Genomic DNA, 20924 nt, shown 5'->3' on the forward strand with positions numbered 1-20924 from the left:
ATTGTATAATGTGCCAAGAAAACTTTGTATGATGCCACGAATATGCATACAATAAGTATAGATCTATTCCGATGAAATTGCGGTCGAAACGAGCGCACATATAAATAGAGCAAGTACATGTAATTCTGTTTAACGAGAGAATTATATCAGCGATAAGAAACTCAAATTTATAATTCTTATTTCGAAACAAATTCGGAGAATCGCATCGGTCTACCTCGAGCTCTATTACCGAACATATTAAATAATGATTTATTTTTATTCTGGTTACCTACAAAAATCGTGTCATCGATTTCGCCGAAATCTCCAGCTTCCTTTGCTAAAGTTACGATACAAATTTCCTAGAATTTTTCATCGATGATCGACGATTTTCCTTTCTCTTTTCGAATCGAACTCGTAAATTCGAGTGTCACGTGGACGACGGGGAAAGATGACTACGAGGATTTAATTTTGGAAATTCGCTCGAAGCTGTTGCGACAATCGGGAACGGGGTGAATAATTTGAAATTTTCGTGGTCGAGGAAATTCGAGTACCGTGTAGGCGAAATATACTTCTCACGCTGTAGATTAAAGGTCGCTTGGCGGGATATTTAAATAAAACATTCGTCGGCAAGCGTCTGCTTAGATCTCTGTCAAGTGTATCGAACTAGCGATCGCGTTTCGGAGTAGAATTTTCGGAAGATCTATACCTGCGACGAGGAAGTGACCTGAGGGTGGTGACTGACGTGGCTCCTGCCGGTCACCAGGTTGTTTTTCTTTTGGAAATTCTCCATGACAGTGTGCATGTCACCGTTGTCCCCTCCCTCCGCTGGGAACTCCGACATCTGCGAAACAGAAGGTGAAATAATTATTGAAATCGTGCTCGTTAACTTTCAAAACAGGTTTCTCGAACCTCTCACATTTTTCCCTAAAGTTTAAATAAACTTTCCATGCTGTTCAATTTACATTTGCTAATTCATTTGAATATTAATTAGATAAAAATTCATTGTATAAATTTCGGGTGGGGGATCCACCGAGAATCTACCGGTAACTTTGGCTCGTTGTATGATAAATGAATTGTAATAAATAGATAATTATTGTAATTAAGTAATCCAAAAACCTGCTACACCCACGTGCTTATTAATAATTATTCAAACGTGATCTATCGTCTGATCCCGGATCTTGAAAATTCGTTTAGAACCTGTCGACCTTTCTCCTCGCGAGAAGCCTAAATACGATTTCGAAATAAGTATTATATTTCTTTCGAATCGAAGCAAGTAGAAATGAAGTCGAGACTAAACTGAAATCAAACGGCGTTTATCTTGTTCGAAACAAAGCGATCGGTAATGCGCGATGCAACGAGAAAAATATACCAAGGAATTGGGAGAGGGGAGGAGCGGATCAACGCTACTGTCAAGAAACAGAGGAAAAATAATCTGATCGACATCCAGAAGAGTCGTGGAAAAACTCATGGCTCCGTGTACGCTTCGAAGTTCTAAGAAAAAGAATAAAAAAGAAGAAAAAATGATACGCGAGATACGCGGGTGTCTCGCAACACGTATGTTACGTAAACGAAACCTTGTGGTCAACGAAACCGAAGGAAACACGTCCACGTACGCTCGTGTCAACGCGTAGCGAGCGCTACGGGCATTGAAAGAGGAAAAAAAAATACTGTCACGCTAATGTAAACATTATCCTTGTCTAGAGTGCACAGGTAAACGTGCATCGTCGAGTATGTACGCGAGAAAACACGGCGTTTAAAGATGCAAGAACGATCGGAATACGTACGAACCGTTTGACAGTTGAACCGAGGGCACACTTCCTCTTCCAACCTACTAGTTTTATCCACTATTCACCGCTCCCCACCATAGTTCTTATCGTTTTGAGAACCTCGACCGAACTCTCGCACCGTCGCCCTCTCGAAGCATCCCGTTGCGATTATCGTATCTCGACGGACACTGGTCGCGCGAATCACACGCACGATTTCACGTATCATCGTCGATCGACGCTTTCGGTCTCGCTCGCAAACGTCTGCTCATGGTAATTAGCGAGGGTTACGTGATTTAAATAATTAACGATCACTGTTCAAGGAAAATTGGCATAAAAAAAAGCACGCGGTTAACCGGCTGTCACTGCGACACGCACCGTGCGACGGTTGAAGTTGCACTGAGGAGCCGTGACGCACCGATGGCGCGTGAGCCGCGATCCCAGCGACGCTTGCGGCGACCCCGCGAACTTTTGAATTCCGCATAGCTCGGGCGCACGTGAGAAAAGCCTCGAATTAAGAACGAAAACCAGGTCGTACGTCGGAATTCTAGGAAAAAGACGAGCAACGACGGAACGCAAATGATTAACGAATGTTGTTCGATCGTTATGCGTCATACGAAATAATTCGCTCGCGTTTTACTGCGATCATTTGCATTTATCGCGAGGAACGAAACGCCCTGAAGATGTCCCTCGCTGTCGCGTTGATTTGCTCGCAGTAGAACCGGGCACGTGTAGTCAATTAATAATTGTTAATAGAAGATGAATTTTAAAAAATAACAATCAAAAAGATACATCTAACATTATTCCCATGAAAAAGAGTCCCTTCTTCGTCGTTCCCTTTTATCCGAATCGACCGCGACAGCCGAAATCTGGCCCTGTAAGTCATCTTCGAGCCGGAAAAAAAAACGAGCAAGCACAGATGGTGGACGGAAAAGAGGGACACAAAAGCTGGAATGCGGTCTAACGAGGCTAACCTAAGGAAACTGGAGGAGTTGCGACGCTGAATTGAATCGAATTTCGGCGAAAGTATACCGGGTGTCCTCGAGATGGAAAATCGATGAACCGATACGTAGGTAGGCGAAAAGAGAAAAAAGAATCGAATGAAAAAAGGAAGTGAAGTAAACAGAGAAACGACGAGGGCTCGATAAAGAAGGGCATTGAAAAAAGAACAGCAGATAAGGTAGGTGCGGCAGGCCGCCTTGATGGGTCAGCGACCAAATAACATCCAGGCTTTCTTTCCATCTGGTTCGTGCTGGGACAACGAACAACCAGCACGACCATGCTTTGGCGCCACTCGATTTATCAACTCATAAACGGCGCCTTAAACGCGCCGTTACCATTTACCGCTGCCCCAATCATCGAGACGATTGATTTTTAGTCACGATTAGATTTCCTTTTGCTGTTAGCAATCAATGTTACGCCTGGCTGGTACGCTTTCTAGATTCTTATTTTTCATCGCACTAAAAGAAATTCTATTTAATTAGCGATCTCCTGTCATGCCGCGTTGAATAGAAGACGAAAATTTCTAGATGCAAGTGATAGAGACAATAATCCCGATTTTCTTCCGCGTGTCTCCGAGCAGAGACTCCATCGGCGAGAGCATTGGCAGGGATGGAATCGTGGATCTTTCTAGTTTTTTATTTTTCATCGCACTAAAAAAAATTCTATTTAATTAGCGATCTCCTGTCATGCCGCGTTGAATAGAAGACGAAAATTTCTAGATGCAAGTGATAGAGACAATAATCCCGATTTTCTTCCGCGTGTCTCCGAGCAGAGACTCCATCGGCGAGAGCATTGGCAGGGATGGAATCGTGGATCTTTCTAGTTTTTTATTTTTCATCGCTCCGAAAGAAATTCTATTTAATTAGCGATTTTCTGTCATGCCGCGTTGAATAGATGCAAGTGATAGAGACAATAATCCCGATTTTCTTCCGCGTGTTTCCGAGCAGACAGAGACTCCATCGGCGAGAGGATTGGCAGACAGCTGTAGGCGTGTTGGCTCTCGCGCCAGACACAAAGAAGCGATTCGGAGACGTCTCCTCGTGACACTGTGTTGGATCTTGTCGTCTTGTGTGCAAGTACGTGCGTATAAAAGCTGTGCACAGAATCCTTGAAAACGTTGTGGGTTAAACCTTGATTTCCACGATTCCACGATTTTCCTGAAAAGGATTACAGCGGGAATTTCCCTGGGCGAAGCCGGGGCAAGAGAAAGAAAAAAGAATGCAAATACTCGCGAAAATCCCTGGATCACCGATGTTAGTCATTGTTTGCGATCGGCTGGAAGGCGTGTGACAAGCTCGCGCCCGTTCAAACAAAGGAGTTCTCTGTGAGTTCGAAAGGAAACACGTTCCTCCGGTTCTACGCGAGCATAAAGGAGAGCCCTCGCCTAGCGGAGAGCAGGAATTCCTTGACGACTCGTCTCGTCGTGGCATTGAAACGCGACAGATAAGCGGCTTCGAGGCGGAGGAATTTCACGCGGCGAGTAAAACGAACACTCTGATAACGGACCTTTGTGTTCGATTAAAAAGCACCAAGAGCAGCGATCGATATTGAAATTCAACGAAAAACAACAACGTCGAGGTGAATGAGCTTAATTTCATTTTTCATTTCTCCTTTCATAGAAGCTATCGATTTGAAACATAAATAATAATAATAATACCGCAAGGTTTATTCGCTTCGAAGAAGACTGGGTAATCCCTGTTGTACCTAATCTTGTTCGATAACTGATAACGCTTATCGCAGCAGATATTGAAACGATAAGAGGACGCAAAAATATCCGACTGTGATGTAATGACAGAACCATCGACGAACGTTTATTAGTAAACACAAAGGCAATTAACAAATCAACTGGTTACTCTCGGTCATACCGACCGACAACGCGATTGCCTTTTCTGATGGAAGGCATACTCTTTCGTTACTTTTTCCCCGCTTATAAAAGGACCTTGTGACTTTCGTAATTCTTCTGTTACACCAACAGATTGCCAGCTGGAAGTGCCGTGAATTAATCGATTTCAGTTCAAGGAACACAGAAGCTTGATGGAAGACCGGTTTGTAAAACTTTCTATTCGAATAAAGAATTTATACTGAAAGTTATCCAGTCTATTCAATTCCTAATTACACCGATACTCTTCCCGTTTGATTAATTGGAAAATGAGAAATAATCGACCGTTCAATGCTTCGCTTGATCGTTAGACTATAAAGCAACGATGTTACAGCTGTGTTTTGACGTCCGTACAGTGTTATTTCTTCTTTTTTCTTTTCGAAAGTCTTATTATATCGAGTTTATGGCGTTCGGCCAACAGATTCGATGCGTTCTCGACTTATGTAAGAGGAATGCGGCGATTAAGTCTCATTAAGCGGTGCGTTGCGAATCGATGTCGATTGTTTGGCAACCGGCTCGATCGTAGCGAGGGGGATAATCGAAGGCTGGCTAAATTAATTAGCCGTACGAATTACTGGCTGCAAGGTCGTTCAGCTAACGATCTCGATCGATCGACTGTGCATCGTAAAGATCGTTGATTCGTTTTCGATCGGCTTCGAAGAGATGAAAAATCGAAGCAACCTTGAATCTAAAATAGCTGATATAGCTGAAAAATTTCAGAATGTAAATATTAAAGAGCATCGTTTCTTGAAACACGAATTTATCATCCAGAATTTGTACCATTCGAAGGGTATCGAATAGATTCGAGCGTACCTTCGATCATCCAGTCTCTTAAATTATCCATTTGTTCCACTCGATCGTACGAGTTGCGTAAGTACGCAGCCAGTCCAGTATTTTATTCGATAATTTCCAAGCAAGAGGAGGTCCGAGAAAGCCGAGGAAGAAGAGGAGCAACGGTTCCAAGAAGAACCGAGACGGTAGCCAAAGAAACGGCACGAGACGAATCGCTACCAAGAAGAGGTCTGTTAACCCGTTTCAAACCGCTCGAACACGATTTGCGTCACCGTGTCGGAATAGAGAAGCGGAATGCGTACGCTCAAGTGGCGCGAAAGGTGCTTCGACCAACTTCTGCCACTTCGACGAGGGGACAGAAGAGAAAACGGAGCCGAAATAACACTTCAACCTGTCGCGTTACTTGGTGGATCTATTATCTTCAGTTTCACCGATTAATGCTGCTGGCTGGAAAACATCCTGTTTTCGACGCGTTGGGTCGAATTTTGAATAATAGATGCAAGAAACAGGGGCCTCCGTTGTTTTAGACTAAGAACCTTGTCGCGATCGATTCAAGATCACCGGATGACCTAATTCATTCATGTTCGACGCGGTCACCTGTCGTCCGGCCTTTCGCTATTCCGCTCGCAATCGCAGGTCTCTTTGCAACAGTAAACAACGATTAGTCACTACGACCAAGTTAGAAAAGCACTGCTACTCTGTCCGGTGCACGCGCAATTCAACGTAATTGTGTGCGTGAGCACACGTACATCCTGTTAACATTGATTCGCAGACAGCGAGGGGAGACGCGATAGCTCGCGGATCAGCGTCGCGTGCCCGCGTAGACGCGCGGCTGCACTTTTAGCGCGATGATGTCACTGACGTTTGTAACGGATCGTGACGCAGCCTTTGATTGTCCGATAGATGTAACAACCGCGAATCTCTTGCTTCTGACCCAAACGATGACGCATACGCGACAGTGACGTTCTGATTAGACTGTAGTGTTACGGTCTGCCACTGCTGTTTCGCAGCGGTTCTCACTCCAGCATCAGCGAATCGTCAATTTCATCAAATTATGCAGATTTCGGTTGTTTACGAAACAAACTGTTGAGAATATTTCCAATGGTCGGAAAATTTGCGTTCGCTGGTGCAGTCCCCTCTCTGTAAAGTTCAGCATTACCTGAGGAGGACACTTTTTTATTGCACCCTCTGAGTTTCCGAGTTTCAGTCAGTCCTCTGTAATCCTTCAAGCTAAGAACAGCATTTCGTTTTGTTCTGTCGTATTTATTCAGGAAATAAATATTCAACACAAACGTTTGTCTCAAAATGCAGTTGCACCTTTGCGAATGTTTGCGAAGGTTTGTTTCGGGGTTTGTTAGACTTTGAGTGTAGATCATTTCATCGTTTATCCCTTGAACAGCAGGGTCTAGGTTAATCATGATCGAAACTTATTAAACATACACGGGGATATTAATCTAAAGTTAAATTGACGAGAGTTGAAGAAATGATTGTCGTTGCAGCAACGAACGAACGCGACCAATTAAAGCTCGCTCGCATTTCCTTAAAACCAAGACGAACAAATGAGTCACGCGACCGAGAAGCCGAGATTAATTTGCAAAATTTTGAATTCTCCTGACACCTACTCAAATAGAGTATGATGTCACGTTCGTTCCTTGTCATCGCGAAAATATGCGTAATTACGTGAACGCGCAAATGTATCTTTTACGATCACGATAACGAGACAACCTCCTGCTTTCGCGACAGAGATGCTTCCTCGACGACTCTTGGAAGATAGCACTCAGTTGACTGCACGCAGCAATTTGTTTTGAAATGGATTACTTACGGATTTAAGGAAAGCATCTCTATCTCTGCTCCTGTATAGCATGCTGCTCTTCGATTTGCTGCCTCCATGCTTGTGCAGCATGTTCAGACCTCGGTCGACGCTCATTCATAAATCTTTTTCTATTCACCACTCGCCGCGAAATAACTGGAATTCGATCGACGACCGATTGACAACACTATTTTCAGTTTGTACACCGGGTAGCTTGCGACGTTGGATTCAAGAATTGCTCGAGACTCGATGCTTGGTACACACTGTAATTTTTGTTTAATTAAAAACTCATGATCAATTTGGTGAATGGAACGATCTTTCGCTGTCAACGCGCTCGAAATCACCTCGACGAATAGAAAATTAACGTACGATAAGGATTTCGCGAGAGGACCAACGCAAACAGCTTCGAACTATTCGACAGATTGCGAGGAATCGTTATCTACGGTCTTCGGTAACACAACAACCCTCCACGTAACAGCTGTTCAAACCGAGCGTGTTTTCCTTGCAAAGGAATTCTGTTGAGTCGCATAAACGTTTCGTCGTTTCTTTTCCACCTTCTGCGAAGGAATGTCCGCGAAAATGTTTGAAGAGTTTCGAAAATATGAGAGAAATAATATCGTGAAAATTCTCATAGATCTTTAATGGAGTTTTTCAGAAGTCAGAGTTGAAAAACAGCAATGAAAATCATCAGAAGTATCTCTAGTATTTATCTTTCGAAAAACAATTGAAGAGAATGAAATGCTCGTCGGAGAAAAGAAGATTTTGCAAGAAGAAATGGGAAGAATTCATTCGAAACGAGCTACGTGCAACGCAGCAACCAAAGACACTTAAAAAGCTTTATCTTTGGCAGCACAGCGTTATCAGTCGATAATATTCGTGGTACGAGAAAGAGAGGGGAGTACGATAACACGGCCAGTTGTTATTTTCGATACTGGCAGCCAATTTTGGCGGCCTGTTGCGCGCATCGGGCGAGGCTACGGCTCGCGAAGGAAATCGAAACGTCCGCTTCCGGTCGGGGAAGTCACGTATCACCAACACCACCACCATCACCATCATCATCGAGGTCTCGAGGAATGCACGTGGCTTTTGTGTTCTAGCCGGCATCGAGACGCCTCTTCGTCGCTGACTGCATTTCTATGCGGACATGACCACGCGGAAGTGTTAGCCAGCCGGTTCGTTTCGAGCGTGCGTTTGTTGCGCAACGATCACGATCGAAAAAGCTGGCTCGTGCACTGTTCACGTGTTCACCGACTCTTTCGAAAGAATCACTTTTTCTATAAGCAATTCCGAAGCTAAATGTTTCGAAGTTAAGCTCAAGGGTGAAGAACGTATTCTATTCGCCATTTCACAAGCTGTATCGATTTAATCGGTTACAGGTAGCACGGGGTACAGTGTCCAGCAAGGAAAGATGTTGTTAGGAGCAATTTCAAATAAAATAAATGATATTGCCAGCAGCTTCTCCTAAATTCATTTTTATTTTAACCTGGAGCAAAAAAAGTTACTCCACTGTTACCTGTTCTAATTAGAGAAAACAGCAATATCACTCGCTATAATACACAGTTGGCTTGCATCGAAAAGAAACTTCTGAAAATCCTAATTTTAATAAATAAACATTCATGGAAGCCTCTTTCTATATCGCCATTTTCCCTATGAAAGCGCATCTATGCGTGACACTGTACACAACAATAAACTGAATTACGCAAGAGGACGGGCTCGATGACAGCGAAAGAAAGATTCCACGACAAAGTGAAACCTCTGATAACGACACTGTAACTCACTTTCAACATGCGTCAACTCAACGCTTATTAAAAATGTTACATCGATCGTCCATTACTATCTTGATCCTCCCGACACCGATGATCTAGTTCACAATTAATCACGGATCATCGGAGATCCGTTTTGTTATCCGCTCGACACAGCTTCGATGCCACTCGAACAACGACTGACTTCGATCTCCGCGAGACACGACGAGAGACTGGCAGCCACGCTCGATCCCCGCTGCTACAAATACCCGCGCGTGGTTTATCAGCTCGTTTGACGAGGAGAGCGTTATCAGCGCACCGGTTCGTGCATCGAAAGCCGTGTTCGCGAGACTAAGAAACACCGTGCCGTCCGAGTGAGAGGGGGTGGAGATAGAGGGAATCAGCTGCTTTCTATAAGCGACGAAAGAGAACGATACAGGTGGAGGGGCGCCTAATCGAGTGACTAGTTTAACGATCACTTCCGAGGAACCGAACGATGATTCATCGAGGAATCGAGGAGGGAGGAGGAAACCGAGGTGTTCCGGAAGGTCTACCTGGAGGATGCTCGTTCCGAGAAGCTTGCCGATCGACTCGCGCCCTGAATACTCGATCGACAGATTTCGGAGGAAGGAAGTTGTTAATGAACGAACCATCCACGGCTCTTTGCTGACTCACGATAGTTTGGAACCTCGAATTTGAATAAGATACTTCGATTGATAAACGATTCGTCTTTCGATCACGCGTATACTCGTCCAGCAGAAGAGTTAAAGAGCCGTTCGTTAGCGTGTCGGTCATTCAGCGGTTAAATTTGCGTGTGGTACTCGTCGGTTCATTCATCGAGAGGTGACGTAATCCCGGAGCGTACTATGAGCGTGAATCGAGCGAGTCACGAGCGTAGATAGTAGATATGTATGTACAAGGGATGCAGGATATTCACCGCATAAAACCTGATCGACATCCTTACCACGAAGCTCGGATTTATTTACTAAAGCTCCAATTCCCCTTTTCCGTCACGGTTAAATTGGCTTTCGCGAAACCCTTCGCGCTGTCGTTACGCTTTACAAGAACGTATTTTGCATACGAAGAATTGGAGAACAACTGTTGTACAGTGTTTTGAATTCTGAATCATTCTTAGAATTAACGGCTTCATGGTAATTGAGAACGGTTCTTTGCTTAACTTACGCAGAAGAAGACATTCAAATAAATTGAAACGATGACTCTATCGTTTATAGCACTGATCTCCCATGACTAATTGTAGATAAATATTAGCGAACGAGTGCTGCACTTCCTCTGTTAACGTTACAAGGATAGAATTCTTCGAATTTCTTTCATAATTCATGAAAATGATAATGAACGAAGATTAATCACGATCTAATTAGAGAAGCGTTAATTTCATCGACGAAAATTGATATCTCGATCGATCAGACAGAAGGTCAAAGCTCAAAGCATCGGTAAATAAGAGACGAGAGGGAAGGGAGATTAAAAGACTTAAGATTAGAATATGCTCGGGTTCGATTGGGTCGAATGTTTCGCATAGCGACCGGTACATCGAACCTTGCAAGCCGTTCCAAAGATCCCAGCCTTACTTTATTAGGATGCCAGGCATAGCTTCGAACGCTCTATAAGAGGATACACTTTTTTTTCCTTACTTATCGAGTATTCTATATTCACGGGGAATCTTTGTTCCCTCTTATCGAAAGCGCTGTTGGAACAAGATTTTCCATCGAGCAAGTTGATCGTTCAATATCGAAGCATCCGATATAAATATCACGGCTCGCATTAAATTGAATATTATTGGATTTAATTGAGAAATCAATTACCGATCGATAAGCACTGTCATCAAAAACTCCTATTGATCCAAGTCTGTGAAGCATTAAATTTGAAGTGCAGCTTTCTGGGAAGTTAGGTGTTAACGTTCCAAAAAAATTGGAATAAGATGATCGATTGAAATTTCAAATGAAAAATGGTGCCAGTAGGAATGATTGATCGAGCGAGTCGAGGGTCTTTCGAGAGATTAAATTAACCAAACGCGTGAGCGAGCTCGAAAATGGATGTAACACATGTAGCTAGGTGCACGTTGCCCTCTGTTTCTAAATCGAGATGCACTTCAATCGTGCAGCCTCTGCAACTATACTTAAACTTAACGAACTCAACGTGCGACCACGTTCTTATTTATTTCCATGCTTGACCCTTTCGTCGCGTACGTTTGATAGATCGCATCCACATCATATTTTCAACATTCTCCGAACGAGAACGATAACGATAAACCGTCGATCGTTAATCCCTCGAGGATTAACGGAGATCGGAGTGTCCATGCTCCGGTACTTACACGGTAAATCGAGACAAATGCGTTTCCATCTATGGCGCGAACAGTATTGGCGAAACGAGAGGCCCGCTACCGTGTTCCATCGAATTCTTTCTCACGATACCACTAGAGACTGTCGAGTATGATTCACGCCATTTATCGAGCCACTTAAGACACACGGGTTTCTCCAGTACGCGATAACAGCCGCGGAACGTGCACGGAAACGAGCAACAAACTTTTATCGTTACGCTATTTATGGCATCCTACGTGGAAAGGGAACGTTCGTCTTCTCGCAAACTTCTTCCGTTAATTGTCAAATATCAAACAGTGACGTAATATCTTAAAATAGTCGTTGAAGCAACTTGTTTATTTACATTCCGGCTAATTTTCTGGTACTGTCAAGTAACCATTAATCGAGTGATTGTAATCATCGCCTGTTATAAATGAAAAGTAAAAGAACAAACAAACGAGAGAAAGAATGTAATAAAAAGAAATAAAGTCTGATGACTTAAGAAGTGGACCGGCAGGTAGGTGATTCTACCGAATGAATCAGAAAACGCGCGTGCCATCGCGAGATTCGAGGGAAGCAGGAAGAGAAAGCCCGAGGGAAGATCGGTGATTCACCTTCACCGTCAGCCACACGCTTATCTCAGTTTCGAAAATTCATTACGCGCTGCCGCGTAATCGGATTCGTCCATGGAAGTCACGAAGCGGAGGTACGATGCTCGTTTTATCGCGCAGAGGAGAGGGAAAGGTTGACGCTATTAGTCATCGACGCGTAATCGAACGACCGCTTCTCGTTCTATTATCAATACTTGTTTTTAATTCGATTTACAATTTTGTTTCGTCAAAAAGATATGGATTGATTAAGCTATCCAGTAATTCATTTTCTTGGATTCTGCATTGATTTGTCTGACAGATTTTCCTTTCTAGAGGGACATTATGTAAGGACTATTTATAATATATTTCGTAACGTTTTCTTCGTTTTACGCCGGGTTTATTTAACAAGATTACCGCGGGTCGTTCGAATTCCCGCCAGATTTTCCCGCGTAAGCGCGGCGATGCGCGCGCCGCGCATGAACGAACCATCGCGCCGCCCCGCGTCGTACCGGATGAATGGACGAGTCATGAATCATTCGTGGAGGAAGTTCAAGGTCGTACGTTACGATACCAAGCCACGTGCTTCTGTATCGCATTGTGCGTGTTATCTAGAACGCATAATGCCACGGTCATTCGGCATTCCACCGTTTTTAACGATTTTTCTTCCTACCAACCGGTGCAATGACCTTTCGCGAATTCCTTACTCATCGCAGACACTTCACGGTCATTAAATCTCAAATTTCTTAGAATTAAAAAAAAAAGATTCAAAGATTCCTTGATAATTTCTAAAATTTCAGGTGTAGATTTAATACTCCATTTTCCAGTGCAATTTTCTTTTCAGACTAAGACAGCTAGATCATCGGTATAAAAATGATCGAAAGCTTTGCTCGAGACTGTCGACTCGAAAAAAAAATCAACGATCCAGAAGAAAACAAGAAGAGGTTCAGTTGAGTCACGCTCTCGGTGGATCGGTTCGTGCATGGAAATGCGAAGAGCACGGGGACGGGACACGAGTTCCCATACCTTGGCTCTTTGGCGAATGAGTCACGAAGGAATTCCATTCCCCCCTTTCCTTTTTCTCACCTCTGGGTCAGTAGACATTACACGGCGAGCAACCGTCGGCCATTCGAAAGACCGATTTCGGGATCACGGTCTGGCGAACATGACGAGTTACGTTTCTCGCTGCACGTAACTGCCCTTTCTTTTTTTTTATTCGACTAATTGTAAGTGTGATTTAGCGTAATTTTCACGATTAATTTGTCACTCTGCTTGAAAAATTTGTCTATTCCTTGCTATTTCTTTTCGCGCGACGTCTATTCCAGTGGAGCGAAAAGAAGCAACGAAAAACGCAGCTCTCGATCGAGTTTCGCGCTCGATTCGCGATACATGAGTCATCGAGAGGATCGCGAGCCTCGTGAAAGTCGAATGTTCCTCTTGCAACGATTGTAGCTGCAACACGACAGGGCTAACGATCGGTGCACCGTTACAACGACCAGACAACCTGGCACTAGGCGAGCCAGTGCCTCTCAAAGCAACGCGCGACAATGTTTCTCGAGGAAGAATCACTGGAATGCGTCTACCTGTTCGTTTCCCTAGCTAAGCGATTCAGATGGTAATATTCCCTGGACAAATGGGCGGAAAACGAGAGGTAGAGACTCACCTGAAACACAAAGAGATAGCTGCGGTTAGGGATCAGAAGGGTCGAAATTAAAATATGAAAGGGATTATCGAGTTCCTTATCGTATTCAAATATTTGTATTTGCGATACGGCGAAGTTTTACCATTAATTCAAATTGTAATTTAGGGAATTGTTTTACAACGATGCACGACGTTCTGCTGAGATATTGCAAGGGGATATAAGCCGTCTCTAGCGCGAACGGTCAGCGAGATAATCGTAAGGTAAAGGATTAAATCCCAAGTGGCTGGTGTTCTTACGCCCACCTTGGTCCTTTGTGAACGTGTCACGCGAGCTCGATGTTAGGGTCAGAAAAGGAGCGTCGCGAAACTAGATTACATCGGCGTCTTTCCATCGCGATCGTTCTTTTTCCTCGACTGACTTACGCGTCTCGTTTAATCGAGAACCGGAATTCGAATTTATTTACGACCCATCGCTCCGAGTCTTGCCGATTTCCATCTTTATTCGGAGCGAGGGAACCGGAGGGGATAATGAATTTAACTGCGTAGAAACTAGGTGTTTCGAGGAGAAATTTGAAAAGAGTTTCAAGTTTTCCAAGCGACCAGTCACTGTCCGAGGCGTGAAAAAGGAGCGAGCAGACAGAGAGGAAAGAAAAGCAAAGGGTGCACGCGTGGGCGTCGTTAATCAGCGACGGCGCCACTCGAGTGGATTATCAAGCTGCAAGTGTAGAAGCCAACCGACGCAAATTCGCGGAACGGAGGCGAGAAAAAGGCTCGATGAACACGGAACGAAGAGACGAGATCTGCAAAAGTTGCGATGTAAATGACCGCGGTCATGCTTGGTTGCATCATTTCTCGGTGCGAGCGCACCTTTATGGGAGGAAGAACGATTTTAAGAAACTTGCGACCCTTTGCTTAATTTTCTAATTCGGCTCGAATTGATTGTTTTCCACGCCTTCTCATAAACGACCCGATAAAAACGAGGGAGAAGGACGCAAAGTGTGATGCAAGAAGCTCGATAACAGACAACAAGGTGATTGCGTTCAGAAATAGAGTCTCGAGTCGAGCGACAGAAAAGGACTCGACGTTTTTTACTCGTTGCAGCAAGCGGCGCCTTTTCGAGCGAGCAAACAGCTTTCTGCAACGAGAATTTATGGAGGAAATCGCTAATTGAACGGCTCGTAAACCGTTACGAAACGCAACTTGTTCCCGTGTCCAATTGTTCCACCTCGTAAAAACGTTCATTCATTTTATGTATTAATAAAACGCGTTCCGCTGTTGTTTCTTGCCCCTTGCTGGGATTCGTCTGTTCCTTTCCTTCCATGCAAATTTTTTATTATAAAAGAAAAAATAACAATATTTGCAATTTCGCGAAGTTTTTCAGCTTTTCCAGCAAGCAACCTAGCAACTCTGCGTATGCGCATAGAGAAATATTGAATGATTAACATCTAATTTTCCGCTGGGTCTGCAGGTATTCCTTAAGTATCAAGGTAAATGAATCCAACAGCTCTTAATTAACGCCAATTAACTATCAGTGTACATTCCAACTGGTTATAACGTATCCAATTGCTCGCTATCCGAGGAATTCTAAAGAGGAACAAGGTAAAACGAATCTAGGCATAAAAATTTTAACTGAAAAAAAGCAATTTATCGGTCTTATGAATATTCAAGCAAGTCACTCGACGATGAAACGTTACACATATATCCATTGTTTCGAGAAATATATATAGCAAACATATGAAAACAGCATTGTATTGCAGAAAAAGGCGACGCGACGACGCGTAAAGGTCGAGGTTCCGATGGAGGTCGATGGAAGGAAAAAATTGATGGATAATTAGGTAGACGGGTTCGGTGAGATATTAATTAACCGTTTAACGAGCGGATACCAGTGTCTAGCGAGATGTAAGCACGGTGATAAATGATTCCTCTATTTGCCAAGGACGTCATCGTTAATTGTCTTTTCGTTAATTGCCACTAACTAGGATGATATTCTTCTGAACATTAAACAATGCTGAATAAAATCTACTAATGATCGATGTACGAAATGTATCACGCTATCATCTTGCGACAAGGCAAAATGTGCAGCCATCTTGAGTGGCACACGTGCACGATGGAACACCATTATACTTCGAGGATGTCATTGTTTCGCGGGCGTGTAATCTTACCGCGCGTGATCGCTGTACCGTTGAGGAGCAACGCGGAGGAGGATCGCTGATGCGCGTCAACGGCGTGACATTTTCTTCGCTTCTGCTTACGCGTTGCTTTCTTCAGGGCAAACGAGCCAGACCGACGAGACACGGGCTGCGTGACATTTCTCTGGCAACAGAAATACGACTCGACGGAGCGTATAACGCGACACCCGACGCTGAAGAGGAAACCGGTCGCGCGAACTGCAACAGCAGGGAGCAAGCACCATGTCTCGTATCGCGACTATGCTCGTTTCGGATGACAAAACAAGGATTGTTACGTTTCAGTTTGACTTGGAACTTTAACTCGTTCGAATGTGTAGAAAACGATGAATTTTCGAATAGCTAAGAATTTAAGAACCGTGCGTCCATGGTATCCATAGACTTGAACTTCACTTTCCATACTGGTATCCTTTAATTCCAAGTAAACAAATGACGTCGTTTGTTTCGTTATCGCGTAATCTCGTTCGTTTAACGTGACAGAGGAAATTCAAAGCGATCGGGGTCGGTTTCCACGAGGTCGGGCTACCGATTAATGGGATCACCAGCCGCGTAAATAATTCTTTCATTCTGGCTCGTTCATTCATCCGCAAGCTACTATGTTTCTCGTCTCTCCTCGGTAATTACTATTACGACGCGTCTCTTTCTCTCGAGAGCGTCACGACGCGGGCCGACGTGTTACAGATTAAATACATCCGGTTCACGGTGGCTTATGTGAAAGTGTCGCCTCTTACTCGGCGAACGTTCTACGAATTCCTTCCAGTCTATTCGAAACGTTTCAACGTCGCTTCCGGGCGGTCGCGCAACCACCGGAAGTGACGGTGTTCTCAACGAGGAGCTTTTAAAAACAACCACGTGCTCGTTCGGATTAATTTGAAGAAAGTTTGATTAACCAAAAAGTTGAAATTAAACGAGAAGAACGGAGTTCTCCCAACTCTCGGCAATTTAGTAGCAGTTTACAGTTAACGAGGAACGCTGTCGCTTAATTGTCTCAACGAGGCGGCTCCTCCCTCGCCCTTTTTACGTGCTCACCTCGAAAGTAGCCGGGCGGCGGAATGAAAAAAGAAAAACGACCAGCAGTCACTGTACGAAAGAGTGAAAGGGACTTAAAATCGAGGGTAAAGAAGTATGGCGCGAGGAGAGAAGGAGAGTGAGCCGCCCACAGAGAGCGGATGCTGGGTCGACAGGGTCACCTCTCTGGTAAAATGAATCTTTTATGTCTCGCGGGCTCGGTTTTACTGCGTCCTCGAACACCACGTTCCTTCTCCAGACTCGACCAGACGTGCTTGCGATTAACCCTAACATCGATTCGTGTATATAATAAAACGAATCGCCAAACTATCGTCACCTGAAACCATTTCGAAAACGAGGACGAATTTTTCTCAACGGACATTATCTCTGTATTTATATCGGTAAGGGACGTCGAACAAAAGCGAAAGTTCCTTCGGAGTCCGCGGGCTGAGAAGTAAAATGTGAAAGGGACCGGGTCGAAAGAGGCCGCGCATTCTCTTTAACAAAGAGATATTGATATTAATGTCGCTTTAACGATCGCCGAGGATCTATTTAACGAAAGCGATCGTCGCGTGCCACGATCTACCCTGTTATTCAATTTAACACCGGGCCATCCTCGGTTTTCGATCCTTCCCATTAGCGCGGCTACGTTCGACTTTGATCGAACAATGCAATAACGGGGACCAGAAGGTACGAAGCTTGTGATCGATGATAGTCACCCGATGCCTCGATACGGAGGGACGACCATAAATTCATTCAAAGGAACTTCCTTTTCCCATTTATCCAAGATCAGTTGCATGCCAGCGAAAACGGCCAGGCAAAGAATCTTGACAGTGGTGATAAAAGCGACCGGGAAATAATGAATCGCGAAACGGGAGGCTAACGAGTGGCGACAGAAACGCTTCTAAATATAAACGGACCTAAATTCAACGCGTTTCAACGTTCGAGCTGTACGAGGATTGCAGGAATACATGTTCGAAAAGTGCCAAGCACCGCGGTACGTGCTTCTACTTCGTGTCGAAAAGAGCCAAGCAAAGGTCGCGACGTTTCGCTACCACGTACGATAATTATTCGCAAGGAGATAATTAATAAAGATGAATTACGGAGCGTTCATTGGTCTTACCAATGCTTTCTTTCTTTTTCACAAAAGACAAGACACCTACATTTTTTCCGGAAGCAAATTCTTTTCTTTTTTTAAATGAATACATTGATTTATCAAATTCGTAGACTGGTTTCAAATTACGTAAGCCATCGAGGGTTCGTTCACGCATCGCAGCCGAGTATTACCAGACGCGGCCAGTGGAAATAACTTGGCGAACGGCCAGAAAATCGGGAAAAAATATCGTCGACACGATTGTATTCGCGCGAACCGTTGGCGAAACTGCTTTGTCGTCGTTCTCTTCTCTTTAGCAACGAAACACGGTCACGTTCACGGTCGTCCAAGTTAAACAGATACCAAGAACGTCTCGTCAATTTTCGCTACGCTTTAAATAACTAAATAAACATATTTCTAGCCGAATAAATGGAGTGGCAGAACGAAGGCGAAACGGAGGGTGAATAAATTTCGATGGAAACCACGACACGAGCATTTCCTATGACGGCGAACGACAAGGCGCAACCGGTAGAACCGTTAATCCGACGAGCACACGATCAGGAACGCCAAGGCTTATCGTTGAATCGGGAAACTACCGTAAAAAGTGCTCGACCACGCTCTCCGAGGCTGTCTTCGGAGAATCTACGATCAGGATCGTACGTGATACAACCGTGCAATATGTTTTCCCTGACAACTGCTTCGAACGAGCGTGAAAATAACCGGGAAACGAATTATTTTCTCCGGCGAGTTACAAACAACACGGAGATTAGTTTGCAAATCGATTTTATTTTCTGTATAAATTAATAGCGGAAAAATGTGTTAGGAAAAAATAATGATTTTTGGAGTAAAGAAAATACAAAGGTTGTACAACGATAAAAATTTCAATTGAATAGAATATTCAGAATTCCTTGAACGTCCATCGAAGCTCAGAATCATCTGGAAAAATAATAACGTTGTTTTCGAAAGTACGTGTTTACCTTTGAATGAAGGCCCGAGAAGAAAGTACGTCGTGGCGTGGAGTACGACGACATGTTGATCTTGTTGACGACCATTGTCATGGCAGCACCAAAGCGTGTTTCTTCGATCGATTTCTTTCGTTATCTCGGCTTCGAATTGGCGCGTAATTCTTCGTTTCGTGCCAGCATCGATAATATTTCACACCGTCTCTGTATGTTCGTATACTCAACTTTCGACAATTCACTGTTTCTTTATTTCACATACTCGAACAACGATCAATGTTTACCGTGATTTTCTGTCATGTTTCAAACGATCGAGAACAATCCGCACAGTTTCTATTCGCGAAACACGCGGAATACTATATCATCGCACTGGATGCACAAATATTCGATTTGAAACGAATAATTTCGTCGAAATACAGAGAATTGCGAAACGAAACGATTGAAAAACAGGAGCAAGAACACAACGATGGAAGGGTGCGCGCCACACTGACGCAGACGCGCGCCGTGCCTCGATATATAGTCCCCCCACTAGCCGGACGCTCGGCCAATCGGAGCGCGGCTCACTGGCGCTGGAGCACGGCGCGCAGATATGAAAAGTGGAGGCGCATTCGTTAGAGCGGCAGCCTCGCGGTGACCTTCGAACTCGGAGGGCTGTGACTAGGACGGTGCAAACGAACCGCGAGAAGGGATAGAGTGTCGATCATTGGATGTTGTCGGGATCGAAACGATGCGAAAAGGCAAATGGTAGGGCTGGAAGGCTGGATATACGCGAGAGACAAGATCGATCGACCAGTAACCAGCGCCATAGATCGACCCCTACGCCCCGGGCATTTCAAATTATGCGCTTCTTCCCCTTTTTATAATCTCGGTCATGTCACTTAACGTGACGGTATAAGATCTATCATATCGACGTTACGCGAGAAACCGTAAACGTTTTCGATCGAATGGAATTTCAAGGCTTCCGACGTATAATAAAAAGAAAACAGAAAGAAACGTGTTAATTGAACGATTCGATCGACTTAGCGACGGTCGTAAGCGTTTTACAACAAGTTTTCGGTCCTTGTTGAAAAAACTTTACCTCTACGCTGAGACGACGTGCTAATTCGCCCAAAACTGTGACTACCGTCGTTAATCCCGAGTTTCAATATTTGATTTTTAATATTCTGCAGACTGGTTCGGTGTCGGCGTAGGTTTTGGCACATTTCGCGGATCCTGTTTGACCGGATGCATAAATTCTATTAGGCTACCGCATAATCGCGGCAAATATTCTGTACGCATGTGCTACATTTTGTTTGAACGCAACTGTAAAGTAATGTTACGTCATTCTAAACAAACAAACGAGATTGATGTTCCATATAGAAACGATTCGATCCGGAAGCTGTGATCGATAACGAGGAGGAAAAAACAGGCTTATGGTTTGAAAGCTGTAATTATAAAAATTTACATGGAAACTACCATACTGACTGCAGTGAACGATTGAAAAAAGGTTCAACCATGAATATTTCCATCTCGTTACGAATCACTTAATGTAAAATTGCGAATGACGCGAGTAGAAGTAGAATCGTTAGAACCTTGCCAGCAGCGATTCTGGCTGTTGATTCTGCTTCCACCGACACGAGTCTACAATTTTCTCGAATTTTCCAAGCGTCAGATTTAAAATACTTGGTTCAAATTAGGGAGACTGGGAGCCAGCCACGTTTGGGACTTGTAAAAAAAGTTTCCCCTCGACTTTCGACGAACCCTTTCACCTACGTCGCCCAAAGGGCGCCATGGAATTGGAAAATCCCGACTTCCAAGTAGAATGACGGTGGTAAGGAACAGCTGTTTCTACACTGGAATAACGTTCAAAGAGAAAGACGAAATTTCGATAATCAATGAACCTTTAATTAACGAAATAAAAGAAACGTTTACCCGATGTTCAATCGTTCGAGCAGACTCAACGACTGGAAATTTTATAAAATTTCACTGTTACTAGGCAGCACGGATGTTAAACATTTGACCGATGTTCAATAATAAACCGAAGGAACGAGTAGTCTCTGTTGTTTGTTTCTTAGGAAGCCCGTTAGAAAACCACGTCGCGTGTTTCTTTTCATAGTAACGTCTTTGGTTGACTCACGATCAGCGTGTTTCGTGCAAACCGGAAGCGAACGATCGGTCCATTAGGTGGA

The 20924-nt window shown here is 44.0% G+C and overlaps 1 protein-coding gene across 8 annotated transcripts in view; it reads right to left on the reverse strand.

Annotated features, from left to right (window-relative positions):
- Positions 1-20924, reverse strand: part of LOC114879123 (NAD(+) hydrolase sarm1) — a 62259-nt gene that overhangs the window by 13968 nt on the left and 27367 nt on the right. For 2 of the 8 annotated variants that reach the window (XM_029193725.2, XM_029193726.2), the window contains exon 2: positions 686-820. In XM_029193725.2, coding sequence (XP_029049558.1) covers positions 686-820 — 135 coding nt within the window. Of the gene's footprint in view, positions 1-685; positions 821-1763; positions 2127-7237; positions 7489-9003; positions 9225-18774; positions 19249-20924 lie in introns of those variants that run through there. The other 6 variants (XR_003789854.2, XM_029193723.2, XM_029193724.2 and 3 more) reach the window with 6 other exon arrangements.

The sequence above is a fragment of the Osmia bicornis genome, chromosome 12, assembly GCF_907164935.1.
Source record: "Osmia bicornis bicornis chromosome 12, iOsmBic2.1, whole genome shotgun sequence".
NCBI lineage: Eukaryota > Metazoa > Arthropoda > Insecta > Hymenoptera > Megachilidae > Osmia > Osmia bicornis.